General features: G+C 43.0%; 1 protein-coding gene across 1 annotated transcript in view; it reads right to left on the bottom strand.

Annotated features, from left to right (window-relative positions):
* Window positions 1-6,690: 6,690 nt before the first annotated feature.
* glp2r (glucagon-like peptide 2 receptor) overlaps window positions 6,691-24,962 on the bottom strand; it is a 40,670-nt gene continuing 22,398 nt past the window's right edge. Inside the window, exons 4-13 of the mRNA XM_078280016.1 lie at window positions 13,596-13,717; window positions 12,173-12,279; window positions 11,363-11,519; window positions 11,082-11,241; window positions 10,826-10,886; window positions 10,668-10,734; window positions 10,338-10,426; window positions 9,875-10,013; window positions 9,744-9,785; window positions 6,691-7,059 (exon numbers count right to left, since the gene is read on the bottom strand). Coding sequence (XP_078136142.1) covers window positions 6,691-7,059; window positions 9,744-9,785; window positions 9,875-10,013; window positions 10,338-10,426; window positions 10,668-10,734; window positions 10,826-10,886; window positions 11,082-11,241; window positions 11,363-11,519; window positions 12,173-12,279; window positions 13,596-13,717 — 1,313 coding nt within the window. The remainder of the gene's footprint in view (window positions 7,060-9,743; window positions 9,786-9,874; window positions 10,014-10,337; window positions 10,427-10,667; window positions 10,735-10,825; window positions 10,887-11,081; window positions 11,242-11,362; window positions 11,520-12,172; window positions 12,280-13,595; window positions 13,718-24,962) is intronic.

Genomic DNA, 24,962 nt, shown 5'->3' with positions numbered 1-24,962 from the left:
CTTTAGAAGATGGGCATGCATTGTGTTTGGGGAAAATATTCAACACTCTATATTGCCCGGGGAAAACCTTCAAACGTTACTGTTGCTGTTTTTTTTTTTAAAGAGAGCAAACAGATCCTTCTCTTTCAGAGGGAATGTGTCGAAAATGTGTTACAAGGCTTGAAACTGGTGGGGGCAGTGTTCGGGGTCCTGGCAGGTTCCTTTCCTCCCTCTATCTTTAGGCTTCAAAAAGCAGCTTCCCAGTTGCAGTGGCTGTCTCCCTCTCCAGCTTATTGCTTGCAGTCGTTGACGCGCCTCATGGGGCTCCTGCTGAGTGTAGACGTCATGTCAGCTAACAGGCAGAAGAGACACCTCCGACAGTCCTCCCTCCTCTATTTCTCCCTCAGCTCAGTGAGACCTATTGTGAAAGGGGGTAACCAGGGACCTCCGACAGAGCCCTTGTCCTGCCAGCAGCCTCTGCTTATGCCGCGCCTGCCTCTTCAGCTGGCACAGGTGACCGCCGCTGTGCACAGGAGATTTTTGCACAGTGGCCTTTCCAGGCATTTCAGGGGCTGTAAAGGGGTGTGGATCTCTGAACCTCGGCCAAAACTCAAGGTTGTGGCATGAGACCAGGAGGCCTCAGGCCCTGACTTAAAGCTGTGCGAGGACGCAGTAAGCTGCGCAGTAAGCTGCGCAGTAAGCCTATGGATGTAGTCCTATTCTGGATCTCAAGGGGCTCAAGCAAGTACCTTCACCTCCTGTGACACAAGATGTTGACGGCAATCCATCACGACAGGTGTTTGGTGTGCCACCATCCGGATGTTAAGTCTCAGGTTCTGCCTTTCACTGGCTCCCCGGACCTCACCGCTGTATGGAGGCAGTTATTGCACTCATAGGCAGCGAGGGCTCAGGATCCTCGGTCATCTCAATGGTTGGCTGATTGAGGGCCTCGAAGGGATGATGGCGCTTTGCCAGTTCCAGCCGCATTCTCAGGTTGTCTGGTGGCTAACTGGACTATGGTTGGTCTCGTAGAGGCACGGAGCCTTCTGCTGGTGGCTGACTTTGAAGCATAGCAAAGAAATGCGCTGTGACCAGTGATTTACCACCAGCTGGTCTCCACAGATGTGCCCCGGGCAGGTTGGGGTGCTGTCCACAAAGGCCGCGGGGTCAGGCCAGGCTGCTAACTCAGCAGCAGACATCGTGTTGTGAGGGGGACCGCACCTGATGGGAGTGGAGGCTCCACCCTTGGGTGTCTCTTCAGATAGGGACAAGAGGACAGACGGTGTCTACTCTTCTTCTCCCTAGGAATGTCCATCCGTCGCTGGGTTGGGACGCTCTGGCATGCAAGTAAAGTAAGGTGCATGTACCCTGTGTACTCATTCCCTGCCCCAGCGGCCCAGGTTCGATTCTTGCGGCCCTATGCTTCCACCTATGGCCTCAGGGTCTGCTTTACGCCTCTCCTCCTTCCGCCTGTCCTTCTTCCGCTTTCCTCCAGCCTCTTGTGTAAGTTCACCAGGTGGTTCCCTACTCTGCGACCGCAGCATGGCTTCCTGTTGTTTCTTGTTAAGGTTGCAACCCTGCAAGGAATTTTGGCAGTGGTCTAGGCAGTGTGTTTGTGCTTCCACACTGCATGAGCGTGACTGCTCCCTGTTTTCCTGGCTTCCTAAGGCTGGCGGTCATAAGTCCTGTCCTTTAGTCTCTCTTTGGGTTAGACCGTGGTCCTTGGAGCACTTCTGCATCCTTCCTGATCTGAAGTGGCTCTCCCTTCACACTGGGTTACTCTGGCATACCTTTGCCTGAAGAGTAGGCCAGCTCCATGACCTGCCTGTTCAAAAATAGCAGTTAAGGCAATAGGTTCTTGCAGGATGGGGCCAGTTTATCCTTTACCCCGATCCAACATTCATGAGAGCGGTTTCATTAGGGTTCCACTCACTCTCCTCTCCTGAAGAGGCTTGGATGGTAGAATGGCCCCAGTTCACATTTTAGGGCCCTAGCGGAATACATCAAGCGCATATGGGCTGGGGGTGCCACATTGATGGATTACTAAGCCTTGGTGGCTATGAGTTCATTTCACCGGTTTGTTGTCTCCCTGGTCAGCTGAGCTTTGCAGGCTGAACGGAGTAGCCTTTATGTTTAGGTGTCAGCCTTGAACAAAGAAAAGGTGCAGGCCTCTATGTGTTCCTTGGGTCGGTCTTGCATCTTGCAGCCTACTCCCAGCAGCCCCTTTGCCTCTCAGGCTTGGCCTTTGTGACTTACAGGGCCTTGACCTGGTTAATGGTTCATAGTGTTCTTTTAGAACAGTTCATTATAACTTGTTTTTCCACTATCTGGGCTTGGGCAGCACTGTCACAGGGTGTCTTAATGAGTTCCCCGTACATATGGAATATGAGATACGATAGAGAACGCTCGGTTACGTTGTAACCTTGGTTCTCTGAGTGAAGAAATTATCTCTCCAGCTGTAGGCCGCTCGGAGATGGTGCCGATCAAACTATCAGTGATTCCATAGATCTATCCCACCAATAAGAGTGTGGGAGTTTCTCTGCTCAAAGAACTATGTAATAATGTAATTTAAAAGACAAATTGTAATTGTGGTGATATACTTTTTATAACATTGTTATATTCTTTTTGAAAAATATTCACACCCTTATCCTGAACAATATCTACATAACTATAGAGGTTGCCTCTATCATCCCTTATCACCCTTATCAATCCATTCTTTTATTTAAATGGACTTGTTTCTGGACAATACATGCTGGTTGTTCCATATTATGCAGTGTAGAGAAAAATTACGATTGTAAGCAATCATCCAAGCTTCAAGAGCTTCTTTATGAAACTTGGCAAACTTGAGAGACACTTTATTATACTTATTATTACAAGATAACTGTCATGATGTCATCATGGCAGCCCGTTCTTCTCCTTGTTCTGTGTGTTTTGTTTGTTTCCCCTCATGTGTCTCCCTTCTGTGCTGATTACTGTGAGCTGTGGGCGCGGCTTAGCTGGCAGGTGGCACCAGGTAAAGCTCATTCCCTAATCATCCTCCTGCAGTACTTAAGGCCGGCTCTGTGATCCACTCGTCGCCAGATCATACAGTCTACTAGCGTGGTATAGTTGCACTCCTGGCTCCCTGTGTTCATCTGTGTTCCTGGTGTTTTAGCTTGTGTAGATAAACGTTTTCTGTGTTCTCTATTGTTGCAGCCTGCCTTGCTTGCTTGTGCTCATGCTTCCTATGTATCCTGCCTGCCTGCTTGCTCCTCCCGCCTGCTCCAATCCCTGTAAGGATTGGATTCAAGCCTCAATTGTTTGTTGGACTCTGGAAGAGGCCATACCACATGGTCATTGCCACCTATTCACTGGGCCCACTCTGGAGAGCGCACTGCACCCACCACTCACCACTGGATCCCCTCAACACAACCCCCCTTTGCCACCAACACAATTATTGTATATATATTCACGCATTAAATCACTTAATCTTATTTCTTGTGTTTGTCGTCTGCTTTTGGGTCCAACCTCCAGTGCCGTTCCGTAACAATAACAGCCACCAAATTGATCAAATAATAAATTAAGGATATAAAACTATTGACAATTATTTTTAGACAACTACTGCTTAATACAATTAAGGGATGCACTGATATGAACATTTTGGCCAATACCGATAACCAATATTAACATTGTTGTTATGGCCGACAACCAATATTTACAGATATTGATATGATCTATATAAAACAAGTTTCTATGATAGTTTTTTGTACATACTGAAAAACACGAGCAAACAATGTGAATATGGAAACTGAATGTCTTTGTTTATTTAAAACAAAATATCCTGTTTAGGTTTTATGACTAAGGGTTTTCCCTGGCTTGGCGAGGGAGAGATAACTAAAGCAAAACTTGAAGGACCAGCTTGTCAATAAAATGAGAACTAAAATGTAACTAATCATATGTTCATGTGTTGTAACTGTAGAGCATTCATCATAAATAACGGTTACAGATGAGTGGCCTGGATTTTTGAAAGAAAAAATAATCGTGTGTGTGTCCATGGTCTTTCTAGACCAGAACCATTCATCCTATCTCCAAACAGGTTAGTTTTGAACTGGCACTGCACTAGTTTAAACAAATTATCAATGCTGTCATTTTTCTGGTGAGAAACAGATGTGTCCCTTTCAACCAGAGAGGGCAGATTAACACTGCTTTCCAGCCTGCTGTTAAGTTAATTAATTAATTTTAAAGCAGATCTAGTAAGATAGTGCTTTTTTAGAAACATTATTAGCATTCAGACTCCAGAGAATGCAATTTGATTTCACCCAGGTGGAAAATCTAGGGCTATTTGCATTAGTACATTTAGCATATTTTTTATAAATATGTAGATGGAAATGGAATATATCTGTTACAAGAGAGCCAAATAGACTCTTAGACAATTACATTGGGGAGTAGCCCAAATTGGTTTTCAAGTAATTCCATCTGGTCAGTGGTTATTGTAAACCTATATAGAGAAGAGAAGTTTAGCTGCTGTTAATCTGTCAGGTCCATATAAAATAGGAGGAGAATAAAAACACAACACTAACAGTTTAACTGTTGTTTAATTTGTGCACATACATTGTCGTGAGACTACATGTACAAATGGTTTGATGGTTTTACCTGGACAACAATACCATTGATCCATTTTAAGCCTCATAAGAATAGAAAACTGTAAAACTTTCTGCACATAGAGCCTTTGCATTATTTACATTCAGACAAGAAATACATTGCATTTAATATAATAATAATATTTATAACTTTGTACATGTTAAATAAAACACAAATATGTGAAAAATGCTTTACACTGCTGTTACATTTGTATGAGGGTCACTGTAAGATGTACTGTGCATTTGAATAAAAACATACCTACAATTGTATGTAATTAATTGTATGTGTAACTGTAGAGCACTCATAATAAATAACTGCTAAAGATAAGTGGCCTGGACGTTTAAAAGAAGAAAACATAAAAAAACATTAAAACATTTATAGTGGTGGCCGGTTAGCTCAGTTGGTAGAGCGGGCGCACATATGCAGAGGTTTATTCCTCGACGCAGAAGGTCCAGGGTTTGAGTCCGAACTGTGACGGTTTTCCTTCCTACATGTCTTCCCCCCTTTCTCTCCCCTTTCATATCTCAGCTTTCCTCTCTAATAAAGGCAGAAATGCCAAAAAATAATTATTATACTGGAAAATGCCTGAATTTTTCAGTTTTAAGTCAAATTCTTTGTTAAAGCTACAGTAACAATGTATTTCTTCCTTCGTCTCAATAATCAGTCTGGTTTCTGTTCAAATGCAATTCATGCACTAAAAGTTGAAAAAACATTAAATTAATTTAGTTTTATTCAAGTGACCCAGTGGCCAGTGTTATAGAGAAACTCAGGAGCCGATTGACTTCTGGATACATAAAGGTTCGGGAGACTTTTATGACTTATACACAAGCATTTATTGATCTCGATCGAGTAGAGATTAAGGAAGAAGAAGGAAGAAGGTGCATTTCAGTGGCCCAAGCATGGTATCGTATATCTGGGTATCTTATTGCCTCCCCAGTTAAAGACCTAGTTAAGGTTAATTTGGATCCATTATTGAATTGGTTTGTGTTCCCAAGCTGAATTACCTTATCCAATCCCCTCCCCTATCATATTTTAAATGGTTAGACAGGATAACAAAGACATTTCTATGGGAAAAAAACAAACCCGGCTACATTTTAATAAATGAATTTACAAAGACCAATTTATAGAGGTTTTGGTTTACCAAAGCTGTTGTATTACTACTATGCTTTTAACTTAAGGCATCTGACCCACTGGTCACTTCCTCCTGAGAGAGCCCCACCCTGGTATTGTATTGAGCAATCTGTTCTTGCACCATTATCGCTCTTACAAAGCCTGTCTGTCATACTGTATTGTGAGACAGCTTGCTAAAACTAGCTCTTTAGGTTGTATGTGTTTAAACTACAAGGAGAAGCTTTTTTTGTAATGTAAACAATAATGAAGGTCAAGATTTTAACACAGGGCCCTCCACAGGACAGGGCCACAAGACCCAATTTAGTTGATTTTGCTCTTATAATCTAATAATATGCACTCATATTCCCTAACAAATTTGCTATTAAAGCTTTAGTGCAGCAACTATTCTATATTAATGAATGTCCGTTACATTCAAGCCATTGCCAAATAATTTGATACAAAGCTAAATCAGCTCCACAAAAGTATGGCTATGTTAACAAAATGCAGTATGCTCGAGTGATGCGTTTTACATCACCGATGAGGAAGGACAACAGCAGTTTTGAGCTTTGGAGACAAAAAGGACACAAAATTACAAGATAATAACAACGTCTGAAGAGTTCATCATGTTTTTTTTAATCCTCCGTGTCCTCCTTGATTTGACGGGATAAACGCTAACAATAACTGCATGGAGGAGGGTTGGTGCGCGATCACCGAAGGCTTCCGTCATGTGGATGCTCCGACAGTGTTTTTGTCATTACTTAGAATTCCTTATGGGGGCAGCAGAAACTACGCACTATAGCTTTAATCAAATTTCCACAAACCAACTAACACAAACCTGGGGCTTTTGGGGCAATTGCCACCTTTGCCCGGTTGGTAATCCATCTCTGGAATTTTTTTTGTCTTACTATTTATTTATACCCTAATGTTTGTCAGTAACACTTTCCATGTTAGTTGATAAAAGTACCAACAAGCTACAGGTGATCAGAACTCGCTTTCCTCCAGAATCTCCTCCATGGTTTCCCCGAGTGTCATATCTCCATCACTACTGGACAGGCTCTTCCTGGTGAGAAAGTCAAGCCCTGTTGTGTCACAGCCCTTCAACCCCTGACCTTTAACCTCTCCTAGTCCAAGCCCCACGTGTTGTTCATGAACAGCCACCTGAAGCAAGTGCGGATGTGTTGTAGAGGTGCCACCCTCATTGTAGGAGTCACTCTGTGGAGAGCACTGTGGGTGGTGTCCTCGAGTGCACTTCCACAGGCGCTTGAGGGGCACACCCTGAAAACAGCTCCTGACCTGGAAGTGGTTGGTGAACAGGAAAAGCTGCCAACGCTTCTTCAGTTCAGCTTGAACCTAAATTTCAGTATAAATAAAAGTGTCACCAGTTATACCACTACATAAAAGCCCTATTCGCACGGGACTAGTATTACCTAGGGACCTCTTGTAATTTGTGTCTTTAGAGTCTTTCCGGGATATCTTATCCCAGAGGACTCCGGAGGCAGTTGCAGGGTACCGAGGGGCCCGAAGGGCTGCAGCCTCTGCCGTGAAAGAGGCAAAGCAGCGGGTGTGGGAGAAGTTCGGAGAAGACATGGAGAAGGACTTTCGGTCGGCACCAAGGTGCTTCTGGAAAACCACCAGTCACCACCTCAGGAGGGGGAAGCGGAGAACCATCTAAGCTGTGTACAGTAAGGATGGGACGCTGTTGACTTCAACTGAGGAGGTAATAGGGCGGTGGAAGGAGCACTTTGAGGAACTCCTAAATCCAACTAATACGCCCTCTATGTTAGAGGCAGAGCTGGAGGATGATGGGGGATTGTCGTCAATTTCCCAGGTGGAAGTCACTGCGGTAGTCAAACAATTCCACAGTGGCAGAGCCCCGGGGATTGATGAGATCCGTCCAGAAATGCTGAAAGCTCTGGGTGTGGAGGGGCTGTCTTGAATGACATGCCTCTTCAACATTGCGAGGAGGTCTGGGACAGTGCCAAAGGAGTGGCGGACTGGGGTGGTGGTTCACCTGTCCAAAAAGGGGGACCAGAGGTTGTGTGCCAATTATAGGGGTATCACACTTCTCAGCCTCCCTGGTAAAGTCTACTTCAAGGTACTGGATAGGAGGGTTCGGCTGATTGTCGAACCTCGGGTTGAAGAGGAACAATGCGGATTCCGTCCTGGTCGTGGAACAACGGACCAGATCTTCACTCTCGCAAGGATCCTGGAGGGAGCCTGGGAGTATGCCCATCTGGTCTACATGTGTTTTGTGGATCTGGAGAAGGCGTATGACCGGGTGCCCCGGGAGATACTGTGGGAGGTGCTGCGGGAGTATGGGGTGAGGGGGTCCCTTCTCAGGGCCATCCAATCTCTGTATGACCAAAGCAAGAGCTGCGTCCGGGTTCTCGGCAGTAAGTCGGACTTGTTTCAGGTGAGGGTTGGCCTCCGCCAGGGCTGCACTTTGTCACCAATCCTGTTTGTAATATTTATGGACAAGATATCGAGGCGTAGTCGGGGTGGGAAGGGGATGCAGTTCGGTGGGCTGGGGATCTCATTGCTGCTCTTTGCAGATGATGTGGTCCTGATGGCATCATCGGCCTGTGACCTTCAGCACTCACTGGATCGGTTCGCAGCCGAGTGTGAAGTGGCTGGGATGAGGATCAGCACCTCTAAATCTGAGGCCATGGTTCTCAGCAGGAAACCAATGGAGTGCCTACTCTGGGTAGGGAATGAGTCCTTACCCCAAGTGAAGGAGTTCAAATACCTTGGGGTCGATACCTTGTTCGCGAGTGAGGGGACAATGGAGCGGGAGATTGGTCGGAGAATCGGTGCAGCGGGGGTGGTATTACATTCAATTTATCACACTGTTGTGACGAAAAGAGAGCTGAGCCAGAAGGCAAAGCTCTCAATCTACCGGTCAGTTTTTGTTCCCACCATCACCTATGGTCATGAAGGCTAGGTCATGACCGAAAGAACAAGATCCAGGGTACAAGGGGCCGAAATGGGTTTTCTCAGGAAGGCGGCTGGCGTCTCCCTTAGAGATAGGGTGAGAAGCTCAGTCATCCATGAGGAGCTAGGAGTAGAGCCGCTGCTCCTTTGCTTCAAAAAGGATCCAGTTGAGGGGGTCCGGACATCTGGTAAGGATGCCCCCTGGGCGCCTCCCTATTGTAAGTGTTCCAGACACATCCAGCTGGGAAGAGGCCTCGGGGAAGACCCAGGACTAGGTGGAGGGATTATATCTCCAACTGGGCCTGGGAACGCCTCAGGATCCCAGTCAGAGCTGGTTAATGTGGCTCGGGAAAGGGAAGTTTGGGGTCCCTTGCTGGAGCTGCTGCCCCCGTGACCCGACCCTGGATAAGCAGATGAAGATGGATGGATGGATGGAGCCTTGACATTATATGTCGGGTCAATAAATTTGCACAGGATTAAGATCACATACAACCTCCGTAATTATTACAAATGACTAGAGTTTACCAGGTAATACTAATCCCGTACAAATAGAGGTTAAGTGTATACTGTAGGCATACGACTGGACAACATGGCCACCTAATGACTTTAGTCCAATATTTACTCTTCAACCCTTGTCTAAAATGTTGCTAAAAACTAACAAATGATCACTATTTTTGTCAGGTCAGGTAGCATTCATTGGGTTTATCAAAACGTTTTTTGCTGAAAACAGCTGCCGGCTGCTTTGGCATCCACCACCTCAGGAGAAAAATATCTCAATATTTAGCTGCTACTGTATATGCTCCACTATGTTCACTAGGTAGATGCTTGTCTGTTTCCCATTTGGTGCTGGTCAGGCAGCATACTGTTGGTTTATAGGAACGTTTTTGCCAAAAGCAACTGTTTGCTGCTGCTGGAAATTAGGTTTATTGAACCATTGTTAATATATAGAATATGAAATGGTGCAGCTTTAAAGTCTTAAACCAACAAATGACAACAAGAAATAACTTATTTACCTTGTTCCTAGGTGTCCAGTTCATTATATCCATTATTATGTTCCTAAAACATCCATTAAAAAAATCTGAGTATAAACAGAATACATTTACCTCTCCATTAGCAAAACAGTACAGCACAGCAACCAAGAATCCCTGAAAAATGTTACACATACAAATTAAGATTAATGTTTGTTTAGAACAAAATTACTTGATATGTACGTAATCAACATCACAAGTGTTACCTGAAATGAGCTGAGAGTAAGGTTAATGAAGTTCCTGGCATAGCGACTGCTGCCCTCCACACATTCATCTATCAGCACAGTGAAGACCACTTCATGGATTCCCAGCAGAGGAATGAGTACCAGTGTTGCTCTGGCCAAGCTGAAGGGCATAAACAAAAAAATACAGTGGTGCATAATTATAGACTGTTAGGGATATTCAGGGAAAAGGTTAATACAATTTATACTGGCACATGACTCAAAGAGCAAAGGACAAAATAGAAGACAAAGTAAAGCTTTGTAAATTTATGCATGAGCTTTCCTCCAGTGGTGACATTTATGGTAAAGAGGACAGAGCTTAAAGGCGTTACATTTGAATGTGTGCTGTATATGGGAGTGACTGACATTTAATGTTTAACCAGCAACATAAAGTACAGTTTAAAGACACCAAAAGCCGTTAGTGAGTTTGGGCAGGGAAAAATACTACCTGTATCTGTAGTCTGTAAATTTCACCTGATCTGCTTTCAGCTTGGACAGCAGCAGCATCAGAATCTTGATGAATATGAAGAAAATGATCTGCAACACACATCCAGGGTAGATTTAAAGGAAATGCATCCGAAAATACTGCTAACTTAATGGTTGACAAGACTAAATGTGCATGAAGACATGCAAATAAGAACATCTGTCAATTACAAATGTTTACACTAAGAAATTAGTAATCAGTGATGCTTGTGACTACTACACTATACAACAGCTTCTATATCACATGTCCTCCCAAGACAGGAAACATTAAACACAGTATGACAGCAGAACTTACCAGCACAGATAAAGTAATCGGGCCCCTTATTATCCACCACAACCATTTGTTTACAATTGACCAGCACCTGAGCAATAAGTTTTAAAAGTCAAGTGGAGAACGGAGAACATTTTAATTAATTTTGTTAATAAGTTGTGAAATATGTATGAAAAACTCACTCTGTGTTTTCATATAAAATCTTTACCACTGTCCATGGTGTTACAAACAAAATAGGTGTTCCTAAAAAGAGAAATGCATATAAGCATAAGATTCAACATTTTACCCCAAACACACACACACACACACACACACACACACCAAGGTTATAATCGTTAACAAAAATGAACACACACACACACACACACACACACACACACACACACACACACACACACACACACACACACACACACACACACTTTATTCACGGTTTACCCCATCCTAGCAGCATGTATTTCTTCAGCAGACTTCCCTTAGTCAGCACAGCTGTGAAGAGCAATGTATGAAGGAAAATGGCCTCCACCAAGAGCCAGAAGTAGTTACAGGCCACAAAGTATTCCATGCACACTTTGGAGAATTTACACATCAACGCTATCTGTTGAGAAATATGTTAAATTAGTGTTACAAATTGTTTGGCTGATTTAAACTAATTTGGTTATTTCACATATGCTTTGCTGTAAACCAATACGTGAATAATAAGGCAGTATTTTTTATACCGCAGAGCTTGAGTAGGAGTTCCATCCAGGGTCGTCCTTGGGTAGTTTGGAATACATGATGTATAATATGATTTCCTTAGCGATGATAGCCATGGCTCTCAGGATGAATGACACAAACAGATTCATGTGAATGTAGTTCCTGGTACAGTGGAGCTTCCTGTTAAGTATAGATACAGGAGCAATTTGAGGAGGGCATTGATCTATACTTTTTTTAGATCAACTTTTTATTGTTTTTATAATTTTGAACATACAGAACAGACAAATACAATTGAACAAGAACAAAAGCCCTCTCCCACCCCCCACCCTCTATTGATCCATACTTCTTGTACAACTGAAAAAAAAAACATTACTGTATGTCATGACATAAGAGGGAATGAAAAATGATCAAGGTACATGCAACTACATGGAAATGCTTTCTGATTAATCATCCTCACAGTCTTGTAAACATTTCTTAATGCCTCTTCTTTCTAGTGGGATGTCTCCAAGACTGTGGGACACATATGTGTGCATATCATTAGTATAGTAAAAGCAGGTGAATATGTCCCATACCTGATTGTCTATCAGAATGACTAAAAGAAGCTGCACCATGACAAGTGAAGGACAAATAGTGGTTTAATTGTCAGCATTTGCACTCCAGGCCAGTGAGGGCCAAAAACATGATACAGACTACATAACAGAAATGACGAGCTGTGCAAATAAGATCCAACTTGTATTAAAGTAGCAAATTATCCTTTATCTGTCCTTTATCCACACAAAATGTACTATTTTAATTGCATGCCATCAGAAACCCATCTACCCCCTGCCACTGACCTCAACATGCCCATCAGGAGAGTAGCCAATGCGAGAGATGACAAGGACAGGGAATAGCCAATGACAGAGATGAGTCTAAGGGCTGTCTGGCGAAGCATTTCATCCTCCTGGACACACACAGGCATGCACACACACACACACACACACACACACACACACACACACACACACACACAGGCATTACAAAAAAAACAATAACTAACTAAAACTGTATTGTCTGTTTGCAAAACTAAAATAAAATAAAATTATAGAGTAAATGTCCTTGGTTTTCGTCTTTGTCAATGTCTTCCATAGAACAAATATATCTTTCAGAGTTGACATTTCCGACCATAGACATATATACAGTTTCCGGGAACCCATAAATTCCGACATTCCATGGCAAATTGAACACAGCATAGTCCATGGCGTCATGGCGTCAAAGCGTCCTATTTGATTATGACTTATGTGTGTCAGACAAAAGAAAGTGCCTTGCAATGGAAGGTGGTAAAATATGTGGAAAATGTATTAAAGCGAAAAATCCCACAAATTTGAAAGTACATTTGAGAAGTACGCACAAGGAGGCTAACCTCCCTCGAAACAGAAGCTAACCCCGGTAACATTACAGGGCCAGGCAGCATGACAGAGGCAACTGTAGGATAGAGAACACTACAGAAGTGCTTTCACCGGCGATCTGATAGCTGCTAGTTAGTACATACGCAAGAACACCACAAGCGGGAGGAAGCGTGGGTTAATATTTTTATTGATACTGGAATGTCTCAACTGTGTGAGTCGATGGACTTAAAAAGGTTCGCCACTCTACTCGAACCAAAGTTCAAAACACCTATTCATGTATGTCTTCTTTAATCTATGTTTATTTAGTTTTTTTCCTGGCACACGTCACTTATACATTTTGCACTTGTGGCAGCGTCTTGTGTAGACTGTTTACATATTTATGACCACATGTATATTTTATGTACCGGTGTTGTTGTTGAATACATATTTCTAAAATTGTATAATGTTTTTGTTGATTTATTATTACACAATACTTTTCTGACCTTATTGAATCTTGAACCTGACAAATAACCCATATTACAAAAAAGACTAAAACTAAGCATTTTCAACAAAAAAACAAAAAAAAACTAAACTAGCAAACCCGCTTTTAAAACTAAACTGAATTAGAAAACAAAAAGTCAAAACGAAATAAAAACAAAAACTAATGAAAAATGCAAAACTATAATAACCTTGACACACACACACACACACACACACACACACACACACACACACATACAGTACGTCAGTGATGCCATAATAGATCCATGTCTAATCGATGTAGCCTTCAAACTGATGGAGAAAACAACACCTCTTCAAATGTCTCAAATAAAGAGAGACATTTTCAGCTCCAACACTTAGGGTGAGCAGAACCTATGTATTTTACACCCACCTTGTCTTTGAAATAATGGTCCTCCTTACATTCTGAGTCATCCCTCCAGGGCTCAGAGGAATTCTCCCTCTGTCGCCATCTCCCATTTTCTAAGCATTCTTGGTGTGCCCTCCTGGAGGTGTCTGCAGATAATTTAAAGACACATTGAAATGCATGTTTTTTTTTCTGTCAAATGCAGTCAGATGAGAGGAGAGAAATAATTTTAACCTGTGCTGGGAAATGTTGTGTTGTTGCTTTTACATTATTATACAACTAAATCCTAAATTGATTAATTAAAACTAGGGTTGGGCAATATATCGTTATTATATCGACATCGATATACAGGACCGGTTTGGTTACAGTTTTTCCCAATTGTTTGCACATCAAAATTGGAACTTGAAATGCAATCACTGAAACCTTAAACTCATGTACCAAATCCCTAAACTAAGTCTGCAAAATTGCAAGCACAATTCTTGCATTACACTCAGTGTCCAATTCTGTATCACACTTTTTGCAAAACACCACACACAGTTCTCTACATTAGGCACAACATTCAAAATTAAAATCTCTGTAGTCCCTTTGGAAAGCAATACCAATCACAATGCCAAGCTCTATACACCAATTGGCAACACCCACTCCTCACAGGTGTAAACATTAGTTGTAGCTTTAGCACTATAAGACCACAGATAAGCATTTGGTGAAGTTGATGTGGGGGGCGCCCTGCTGTTTAGCCAGGGAGAACATCGCTTGTGATGTAGATGAGGTGCTGTGGCCAGACCAAAATAGGAGGCGGGATGCACCCTGATTTCTTCTGTCCTACATTTTGCATGTGTTTTTGTCTTTTTGTGATTAGAGTTTTGAAAGAATAGTCACTTTCATTTGTAATTTTTGGACAGTAAAACCTTTATATTATTGCATGTTTTCCTGGTTTTCTCCTCTTGGAAATAGAAAGTGGTACATGTAAAACACAAGTGTTCAAAAATACTGCATTTTGGAAATAAATGGCAATGTTTTTGTTACTGTATTGCATTTGTGTGTTTGTTCATTTATATTTGAGTAGGTATACCTTACTGTAGTTTATATCCTTCGCGTTTCACTTCAGGGATTGCTCCGGTGCTGCAGGAAATTCCACCTGATACATGTGTTTTCCACTTCCTTCCGCTTTCTTTGTGTTGGAATTTTAAGTTATTAGTTGGCTTTATGAGGACTATTGTCACCTGCTCCTCAGATCTCTGCATGGTAAATTGAGACAGCTAGCTAGAATACAGTCAGGTCCATAAATATTGGGACATCGACACAATTCTAATCTTTTTGGCTCTATACACCACCACAATGGAGTTGAAATGAAACGAACAAGATGTGCTTTAACTGCAGACTTTCAGCTTTAATTTGAGGGTATTTACATCCAAATCAGGTGAACGGTGTAGGAATTACAACAGTTTGTATATGTGCCTCCCACTTTTTAAGGGACCAAAAGTAATGGGACAGATTAACAATCATAAATCAAACTTTCACGTTTTAATACTTGGTTGCAAATCCTTTGCATTCAATTCCAGCCTGAAGTCTGGAACGCATAGACATCACCAGACGCTGGGTTTCATCCCTGGTGATGCTCTGCCAGGCCTCTACTGCAACTGTCTTCAGTTCCTGCTTGTTCTTGAGGCATTTTCCCTTCAGTTTTGTCTTCAGCAAGTGAAATGCATGCTCAATTGGATTCAGGTCAGGTGATTGACTTGGCCATTGCATAACATTCCACTTCTTTCCCTTAAAAAAACTCTTTGGTTGCTTTTCGCAGTATGCTTCGGGTCATTGTCCATCTGCACTGTGAGGCGCCGTCCAATGAGTTCTGAAGCATTTGGCTGAATATGAGCAGATAATATTGCCCGAAACACTTCAGAATTCATCCTGCTGCTTTTGTCAGCAGTCACATCATCAATAAATACAAGAGAACCAGTTCCATTGGCAGCCATACATGCCCACGCCATGACACTACCACCACCATACTGATGAGGCGGTATGCTTTGGATCATGAGCAGTTCCTTTCCTTCTCCATACTCTTCTCTTCCCATCACTCTGGTACAAGTTGATCTTTGTCTCATCTGTCCATAGGATGTTGTTCCAGAAATGTGAAGGCTTTTTTAGATGTTGTTTGGCAAACTCTAATCTGGCCTTCCTGTTTTTGAGGCTCACCAATGGTTTACATCTTGTAGTGAACCCTCTGTATTCACTCTGGTGAAGTCTTGATTGATTGTTGACTTTGACACACATACACCTACCTCCTGGAGAGTGTTCTTGATCTGGCCAACTGTTGTGAAGGGTGTTTTCTTCAACAGGGAAAGTATTCTTCGGTCATCCACCACAGTTGTTTTCCGTGGTCTTCCGGGTCTTTTGGTGTTGCTGAGCTCACCGGTGCGTTCTTTCTTTTTAAGAATGTTCCAAACAGTTGATTTGGCCACACCTAATGTTTTTGCTATCTCTCTGATGGGTTTGTTTAGATTTTTCAGCCTAATGATGGCTTGCTTCACTGATAGTGACAGCTCTTTGGATCTCATATTGAGAGTTGACAGCAACAGATTCCAAATGCAAATAGCACACTTGAAATGAACTCTGGACCTTTTATCTGCTCCTTGTAAATGGGATAATGAGGGAATAACACACACCTGGCCATGGAACAGCTGAGCAGCCAATTGTCCCATTACTTTTGGTCCCTTAAAAAGTGGGAGGCACATATACAAACTGTTGTAATTCCTACACCGTTCACCTGATTTGGATGTAAATACCCTTAAATTAAAGCTGATAGTCTGCAGTTAAAGCACATCTTGTTCGTTTCATTTCAACTCCATTGTGGTGGTGTATAGAGCCAAAAAGATTAGAATTGTGTCGATGTCCCAATATTTATGGACCTGACTGTATCTGTCCAATCTGAGTTTTCTCTTGCACGACTATTTTGCAGCGGCTCTGTGCGGAGTTTAGCACTGCCCATGACGATTCTGATTGGTTTAAAGAAATGCGATTAAACCAGAGCACGTTTTCCCCCCATCCCCGAATGCTATGTGGAGTAGCCAGACCTTCAGCACGCTTTGGAGGAGGGTCTGGCAAAGCGAGACTAACCTTACTGTGACAACCGGCTACAGCGTAACACTGAGAATGCAAAAGGCATAATCCTACTGATGGGATATTCATAGTAGTGTTTTGTGTTGAGCACATCAGTGTGCTGTTGGTTGGTAGAAAGATCTACTCATTTGACGTGTGTGTGTCATTTTGATGCAAAAATCCATTTTGGAAAGAGATGTAACAATTTTGAATGCAGTGTTTGCTTTTGCAAGTGACTTGTAGAGTTTACAATTTTGTGTTTGTGGTTTTGTGTTGTGACGACCCCTCCCAATCTGCCTGCCTGTCATGTTCTGCTCCTTTGTTTGCAGGTACTGGGAGTGGGTAGTTGGAGCTGGGAGGGTCATCTGTACCTGGCCATCTGGGCGTGGCTTACAGAAGGCATAAAGGACTTCCCCCCTGGGAGTCTCATTCTCTCTCAGCAGGTCTTACTGCATCCATCCACCATTTTGTTCTTTGTTTGGATTGCTGCACCTTACAACACACACGCCATTCATTCAGTCATCCACACGTGGCAAACACGACTGATGTCTTCTACACTTACACACCCCACCATTACACTTAGGTTGAGTTAAGTTGTGTTATTAGTCTACATAGTTAAATAAACTACTTTCTGACTAATCTATCTGTGTGTGACCTCCCTTTTGTTGCCGGCCTTGAGCCAGACGGTAACAAATGGGGGCTCGTCCGGGTTTGTTAGTACTGGGAAACTTGTAAATGTTAAAAGAAAAACAGAAAAAATAAGAAAAAAAATATAATAATTTGGGGAGGTTTTCACACATATGTTTGACTTGCTCTGGTATCTGTAGGTGTTAACAGGTTGACTTTATGTTGCTGGACTAGTTATATTCCAGTAGGTGTTTTTCTGTGTCTTTGGCCTGTTAATGTTTTCCTATACTGCTAGGCAGAGTTGAGGGCTGGTAAGTCATTTGGAACCTTTATTCCTGATAGGCATAAGCAATGAGGGGCACCCGTCCCCATTGACCTTTTTTTTGTTTTAGTTTGTTATTTTTGTGCAGCAGGTGGTTAGAGTGGTTCCAGGAGCTGCTCGGGTGCACTCTATAGCTGTCTAGGTGATTTTTAGCATGCTGAAAGTTAACTGGGTTACTGGGCTTGTGCCTAATTTATCCAGCTGCTAGCCTGCATGAAGAGTAGGGTTGAGTAAGAGAGATAGTATTGGTTAGCCAGAGGAAGGGTTCCATAATTAAAGCAGCCTGTCATCCTTGTCTGGTGGTGGTGAAAATTTGTTTCTAGTGGTGTTCTTGCCTACCTGTAGTGTGTTGGTACAGTATTTGTTGCTGAGAGAAGGTTTTCTGTCTGGAAAAATGGCTTCAATTGAGAACTTTGTTCAGAGTCCAAGTGAAGATTTGCTTAATTCTTACAAAAAAGAAAAGCTCTTTAGAGTGGCTGACCATTACAGCGTAGATCTCTCCAAGAAGTTAACAGACCTGCCAACCTGTACGCATTTTGCGTAGTAGATACGCATATCGACATCAAAATACGGTGATACGATTTGTCACTTTAAACTACTCGAAAATCAGGTGACTGCTTTTGAGTTCACTTGTTGACGTGCAGTAGCCATCTCAGTCTAACACTTGATGGTAGTAGGCTTAAACAGCGTAGCAGCCATAAGCATGCTGGGAAAAAAAAACTAAAGAAGAAGAGTTCCACCAATCACAGTGTCGGGTTCCTTCCTCTTAAATGTCAAGCGGGGATATTGGCTACTGTACTGATAGCAAAACAAAAGCATCAAATGCAAGTGTTATTCCTCTCTCATTCCCGTTTAGTTTGGTTGGTTTCCCCAAGGGAGGACGGTGCTTGCAAAGGTAAGCGGGTTTGATGTAGAAAGGTAAAATTGTGAAATCAATTAATTTACGTAGCCTACCTGTCAACTTTGGAGAAATATTTAACGCGAATAACGATAACCTAGTTCCGTTAGGCTACCTAATTTCCTAAACAGCTTGCTTGTTTACCAGGCGTTTAAATGGGCGTAACGTTAACGTTACACAATTTTTTTGTCTATGGTAAAAACTTGAGCTAAAATACATCCCAGGATGAAAAATAGTCTACCAGCGTTTCCTACTTATATTGTTTGTGTTTTTTGTTAAACGTGATTTTTTCATTGTAGCCTAGTAGGGTTGGGTACCGAGACCCTGTGCTAATACGGCACTGGTACCTTAACGACGGCGGGGCGGCCATTTTGTGCGTTTCGCCATCAAAACAGGAAGTGGGTGTAACTTGAGTATACATTGTCCAATTGGCTCGAAACTTTTCAGGATTCATAAGAGTCCAACCCTGAGGACAAATAAAGGCCGCTATTTACTTAAAGTCATAGTGCCCCCTAGTGGCAACAGGAAGTAGGCCTAAAAGTCAAGGTGCTATACTTTAACGAACTCCTCCTAGAGATTTCATCCGGCGGACTTCAAATTTGGTCTGTACCATCTCAACACCTTAAAGATGAAAAGTTTAAATTAATTAATTAAAAGAAAAACTTTTCGTCAAACGGTGTGGGCGTGGCGTAGCGGCCATTTTAAGTGTTTAGCGACGAACAAAGAAATTGTTGTAACTTGAGTGTACGTTGTCGTATCTGCCCGAAATTTCTCACGATTGACAAGGGTCCAGGTCTGAGGACATCTACAGGCCAATATTTACTTTTGGTCATAGCGCCCCCCGCTGGCAACAGGAAATGCGACTCATATGACAAACATCACACGATTTACATGAAACTTATAATGTGTGGTCGACATGTGATACTTAGCCGCCCCCTATAATTTAACCACGACCACTTACTCAGGCCACGCCCCCTTTCATAATATTTGAACCGTTTAAGGTAGAGTCTTCTGTGAGGTGTCATTGAACTCAGCAGAGAGTTCCTTCTTCATTGGTGATGGCTTGGCCCGCCCCCTATGCTTAAGCCACGCCCCTTTCATAACATTTGAACCATTTAAGGTAGACCCTTGTGTGAGGTATCATTGAACTCAGCAGAGACTTCCTTCTTCATTGATGATGGTTTGGCCCGCCCCCCTATGTTTAAGCCACGCCCCCTTTCATGAATGCTGACCCATCTAAGGTAGAGTCTTGTGTGAGGTGTCATTGAACTCAGCAGAGAGTTCCTTTTTAATTGGTGATGGTTTGACCTGCCCCCTATGCTTTAGCCATGCCCCTTTTCACAGCTAATGAACTGTATGACGTAGAGTCTTGTGTGAAGTATCGTTGAACTCAGCAGGGAGTTCCCTTATCATTGGTGAAGATTTGCAGTGTCTGAGTGCCGCAAATGCACGGTCGCAAGGAGCGGAGTCCGCCAGTAACCCCGATGCGCGCAGAGGCGCGAGGGCTCGTCCATCGCTGCTTGCAGCTTTAATATTGATTTAGAATTGGAGGGATTTTAACTGTTATTTGTCTGATTTAAAGGCTTATTCTGTACAAACCACATGTTGTGTGGCTGGTAGTTACGTTTAGAAGTCAAAGAGACTAAATCCGTTCAGATTACGGCTCATCTACAGTGTGTTAATTAAAATCAGCATCAGCTCGCATGTAGAGCATTTTGACAGTTACTCTGTCATAATAAAAACAACTGGAGACTGTGTACAAGCTGATATATGGATCTGATAACATTTTATTAAATCGGAATCGGCCCACAGTGTTTCTGTCACTTCCTGTTCAGCCTGAAGGCTGCTGGAAACGGCTGGAAACTGTCTGACTTGACAGCGGATTTTTGTTACCGCCCCCTGCTGCTGCTGCCTGCTCTCATGCACTTTACAGGCGAGGCGCAGTTCATCTCGAACAAGCCTAATATCATATCACAGTGAATGGTGTCTGAAGTTTTGAAAAACTGTAACCACACTTGAAACCACTTTATCAGCATTGCTGTGACTCACTGTGACTTCAACAAAACTGCAGAGTAGTAGTTATGCTCCATCCGCACCTCTGCATGTGCGTGTGTGTGTGGGTGTGTGTGTGTGTGTTTATGCTGTTTTTGTCACTTGTTGCGCAAAATGTTAACCCTCTTCTGGTGTATGATCGCCAGGCACTAATGGACATTCAACTCTCTGCCAAAGACCTAGTAAAGTCAGAGTATGGATATAAAATTCTGCCACCACTTCTATCGGGGATCCCATCCTACCTGTGCCGACCCACAGCGGCCTAAGTGCCACTTCCCCAGCGGAAACGCTACTGCCGCAAGACGGCTGGTGAGGATAAAGGCCCGCCTCGACACAACTTCCTGGAGTGAATACCATGTGGTCTCTCGCCTCTCCACCTGGTTGGTACCTATTGTCGGTCTGTTTTGGGGTGTTACCAGGGTGCGAACTACGGGGGAGCTAGGGGGAGCTCGGCTCCCCTTAATAAGACATGGGCTCCCCTGAAAACGTGATTTGTGAAATTTTGGGGGGTCTCTAAAAATATTGACAATGTGTCACTTTGACGTGCAATTTCAGTTTTGTGTAATGTGATCATCGTGGATTATAATGTGTAAAATTGCAAAAATATCATTAATTCATGCATGATGGCGATTTAAACCTAATTCACTTCAATAAAGATAACTATGCTATTCGTGTCATGAGCATCAAGGCGTGGCAGCTCGTCAGATGCCGGTCACCATCCTAACCCCTCTTGCTCATCTCTCCCGTTAAATTGGAATAGCCAGCAGTGGAGAGACTGGAAGAGGCCATATACATGGTTGTTTGTTAAGGATGGAAGCTTGGGGTGCGTCGCTTCATTGAAAGGAGGAATTATGGTATTCTTCGGTAGCCTGAGTAACTTTAACCGCTGTTCATGTGAAATCTCAAAGACAGCCTGATACTTTGTTTATAGACTATTTGTGGGTGGCTGTTTGACCTATCTATTCCTGTTGATAAAGTATAATAGGGTAAATCCTGTAATTGTAGCTGTTTGCAAGTCATTGTAAGTGCACACGTAGGGCTCCCCCGAAGGCCACGGTATAGTTCAAACACTGGGTGTTACAGCCCCGCGGCCCCCGCTCTCCTCGTCCCCGTTGGCGTGGGGTGAATTTGCGAAACCTGCGGCCCTTGTGTCAGGTTCCCAGGGCAGTCACAGCCACAGACCTGCCAGCTCCTGCCAGGTTCGGCCTGGTCAACACTAGATCGCTAGCGAAAAAAACTTATCCTGAATGATTTCTTCACGTCCCGTGGATTGGATTTCTTTTTTATGACAGAGACTTGGATGACTGTTGGTGAGTCTAGTTTTTTCTCTGAATTATTGCCGCATGACTGTTATTTTAACTCCCCACGGATATTGGGCCAAGGAGGAGGAATAGTGACTGTCTACAAGAATGACTATAAATGTAAACAGCTATCGCTAGAATCCACGCACACAAGCTTTGAACTCAGTTTATTCGAGCTGGGTTGCTCTCACACAGTGCTGTGTGCAGTGGTCTATCGGCCTCCCAAATATAATAAGGATTTTATAAATCACTTTGCCGGTCTTTTGGCCGGTTTATTTTAGCTTAAATATGACCGTGTCGTTATTGTTGGGGATTTTAATATCCATGTGTGCTGTCCTGACAAGTCAATGGCAAAAGACTTCTTAATCTTATTGACTCTTTTAATCTCTGCAATATGTGTCTGGCCCCACACATGAACGCGGGCACACACCTGACCTTGTCTTATCCTTTGGTTTGCCTGTTATTAACTTAGAGATCTGCGATGCAGTGTTTTCTGACCACATGCCTGTATTATTTGAGTCTGTTCTTGCGTGTAATACATTTAAACCTTGCGCTGCTGCTAGGTACTGTCGGATAATTAACCCTTCCACTGCTGTTCAGTTCTCATCTGTCTTCAGTCAGAATAGTGCCATACCAGACTCTATTTGTGATGATCCAGAGGAGCTCAGCTCATGGCTTAACTCCACTTGTCAAATGGTTACAGGGTAGCTCCATTGAAGAGCAGGCAGCCTAAAGCAAAAGCGGAGCCCTGGTTTAATGACATAGTTACTTACACGTGCTGTAAGACGTGAGTGCCGTAAAGCTGAGCGCAAATGGAAGGACAAACTGCGTGTGTCGTTTCAAATAGTACGAGATTGCTGGCGTCATTATCAGACAACTTTGAAAGAAGCAAAAAGGCAATATCTATCTGAAATTATTCTGTCTAACTTTAACAACCCTCGTATGTTGTTCAAAACTATTGACTCTGTTCTTAATGGCCAGCAAATTGCCTGTGACGCCTCTCATGCTGTGTGTGAACAATTTCTTCAATTTTTTACTGAGAAGGTCACTTCTATTAGGGCTAAAATGACACGTTCTACTTATGATTCCTCCATCTCTGTTATCTGTTTGAACCTGTTACTCAGTCTGCACTACAAAAGATTGTTGGTCACTTGAAGCCCTCAGGTTCTCCAAGTGACAGTGTCCCTCCTCGACTTGTTTGGGCATCAAGAGCGTAGCTCTCAGCTGGTTCAGGTCCTATTTGGAAGGTCGCACTTTCTGTGTCAGCTGTGGTGACTCAGTGTCCTCCTCTGCTCCTCTCTTGTGTGGGGTCCCACAGGGCTCAGCTTTAGGCCCTCTTCTTTTCTTTCTCTATCTGCTCCTGCTTGGTTCCATACTTAGGAAGCATGGCATTCTATTCCACTGCTATGCTGATGACAGCCAGATCTATGTGCCCCTTAAAAAGAGCAACTCTCTCAGACCACTGATCGAATGCCTGGATGAAACCACTTGGCTTCTAACTTTTTAAGTTTTAATGAAACAAAAACGGAAGTGATGGTTTTTGGTGTCCACACTGGGACCCCCTTTGTCGACCTGGGTCCCTTGGCTCAATATGTGAAGCCAACCGTTACCAATTGACTCCAATATTAAGCTTGACAAACCGATTGGGGCAGTGGTTGAAGCAGCCTTTTTCCAACTACGGCAGTTAGCCAAAATAAAGCCGATTCTTACTAGGCAGCACTTTGAGACAGTCCTTTGTGACCACTCGGTTGGATTACTGTAACGCCCTATATGTAGGCATCAGTGCCACATCTGTTGGTCCAGATGGTGCAAAACGCTGCGGCACGTCTTTTAACTGGAGCATGTAAATATGAGCACATTACCCCCGTTTTAGCTTAACTCCACTGGCTGCCCGTATATTTTAGGATCCATTTTAAAATTAATTTACTTGTGTTTAAATCCTTAAATGGTTTTGCCCCATCCTACGTGTCCGAGTTGCTTCACCCCTACACACCGACCCGCTCACTCAGGTCAACTGAACAACTGAGCCTGAGTGTCCCTAAAACGAAGCGGAAACTTAAAGGGTATCGTGCTTTTGCTGTGGCAGCTCCAAAAATATGGAATGACCTACCTCTGCCTATTAGACAGGCTTCTTCACTGTTTTTTTTTAAAATCTCTTCTTAAAACCCACCTTTTTTCCTTGGCCTTTCCCAACTGAGGCTGACAGTTTTGTCATTTTTGACATTTTTTTACTGCGATACTGTTTCATGTTTTAAATGTTAAATGTTTTAAATGTTTTAAATGACTTCTAATTTGTTCTGTGCAGCATCTTGTGCAACGTTGGTTGCTTTTTAAAGTGCTTTATAAATACATTTTAATCGATTGATTGAGAGAGGACAGATAAGCTTGCGCTTACGCGCTCTCAGGTACCGAAATTTGGCAGCGTTTGATTTTACGTGAACCAATATTCGGTAATACCGATGTGATTCGGTCGGTACCGGTAAAAATACAGGGTTCGGTACCCAACCCTAATGACAACACGTCCATCATGAAATTAACGGGAACCTGTGGTTTTCAGAGTTAAACTCAACGAATGCCTTCCGTCTTAAACAAGCTCGCTGGCCAGCGGTCACACTCACGCACACGGCCACAGAGCAGCAGGCAGAGGCGGGGGAGAGAGCAGCGTATGACAGGGCAGAGAGATATCCGTTTCTCTTAAGAGACTTCTTTAAATTATGACATGTATATACATTAGAGTTTTAGTTATTACGTTCATACTTAATGTTTGGTGTGTTTTTTTCTGAATAAAAAATAATAATAAAAATTTTAGAAGTTGAGTTTCAGTCTGTATGGTAAATAAACAGTTGCTATGGCATGTTATTTAGACTTAAGGGGAGACACCAACGTTTATAATTTTTATTGCTAATGTCCATCTGTTGTCCCTGAGCATATACAGTGCACTATGTAAGGGATAATGTAGAGGGAGGCGGTTGTTATAGCGAATACAACCCTGAAAGGGTGATCAGGACCCCAACACGAAGTTGTATTAATTATCGTTTTATAATCCAGCTAACTACTAATTGTTGCACTGAAATGTCAGGGCTGAAGCTGTCACT

The sequence above is a fragment of the Sander vitreus genome, chromosome 21 (genome assembly GCF_031162955.1).
Source record: "Sander vitreus isolate 19-12246 chromosome 21, sanVit1, whole genome shotgun sequence".
In the NCBI taxonomy this organism is placed as follows: domain Eukaryota; kingdom Metazoa; phylum Chordata; class Actinopteri; order Perciformes; family Percidae; genus Sander; species Sander vitreus.
The sequence above is the reverse complement of the archived record's forward strand: the minus strand, read 5'-3'. Positions and strand labels throughout refer to the sequence as shown.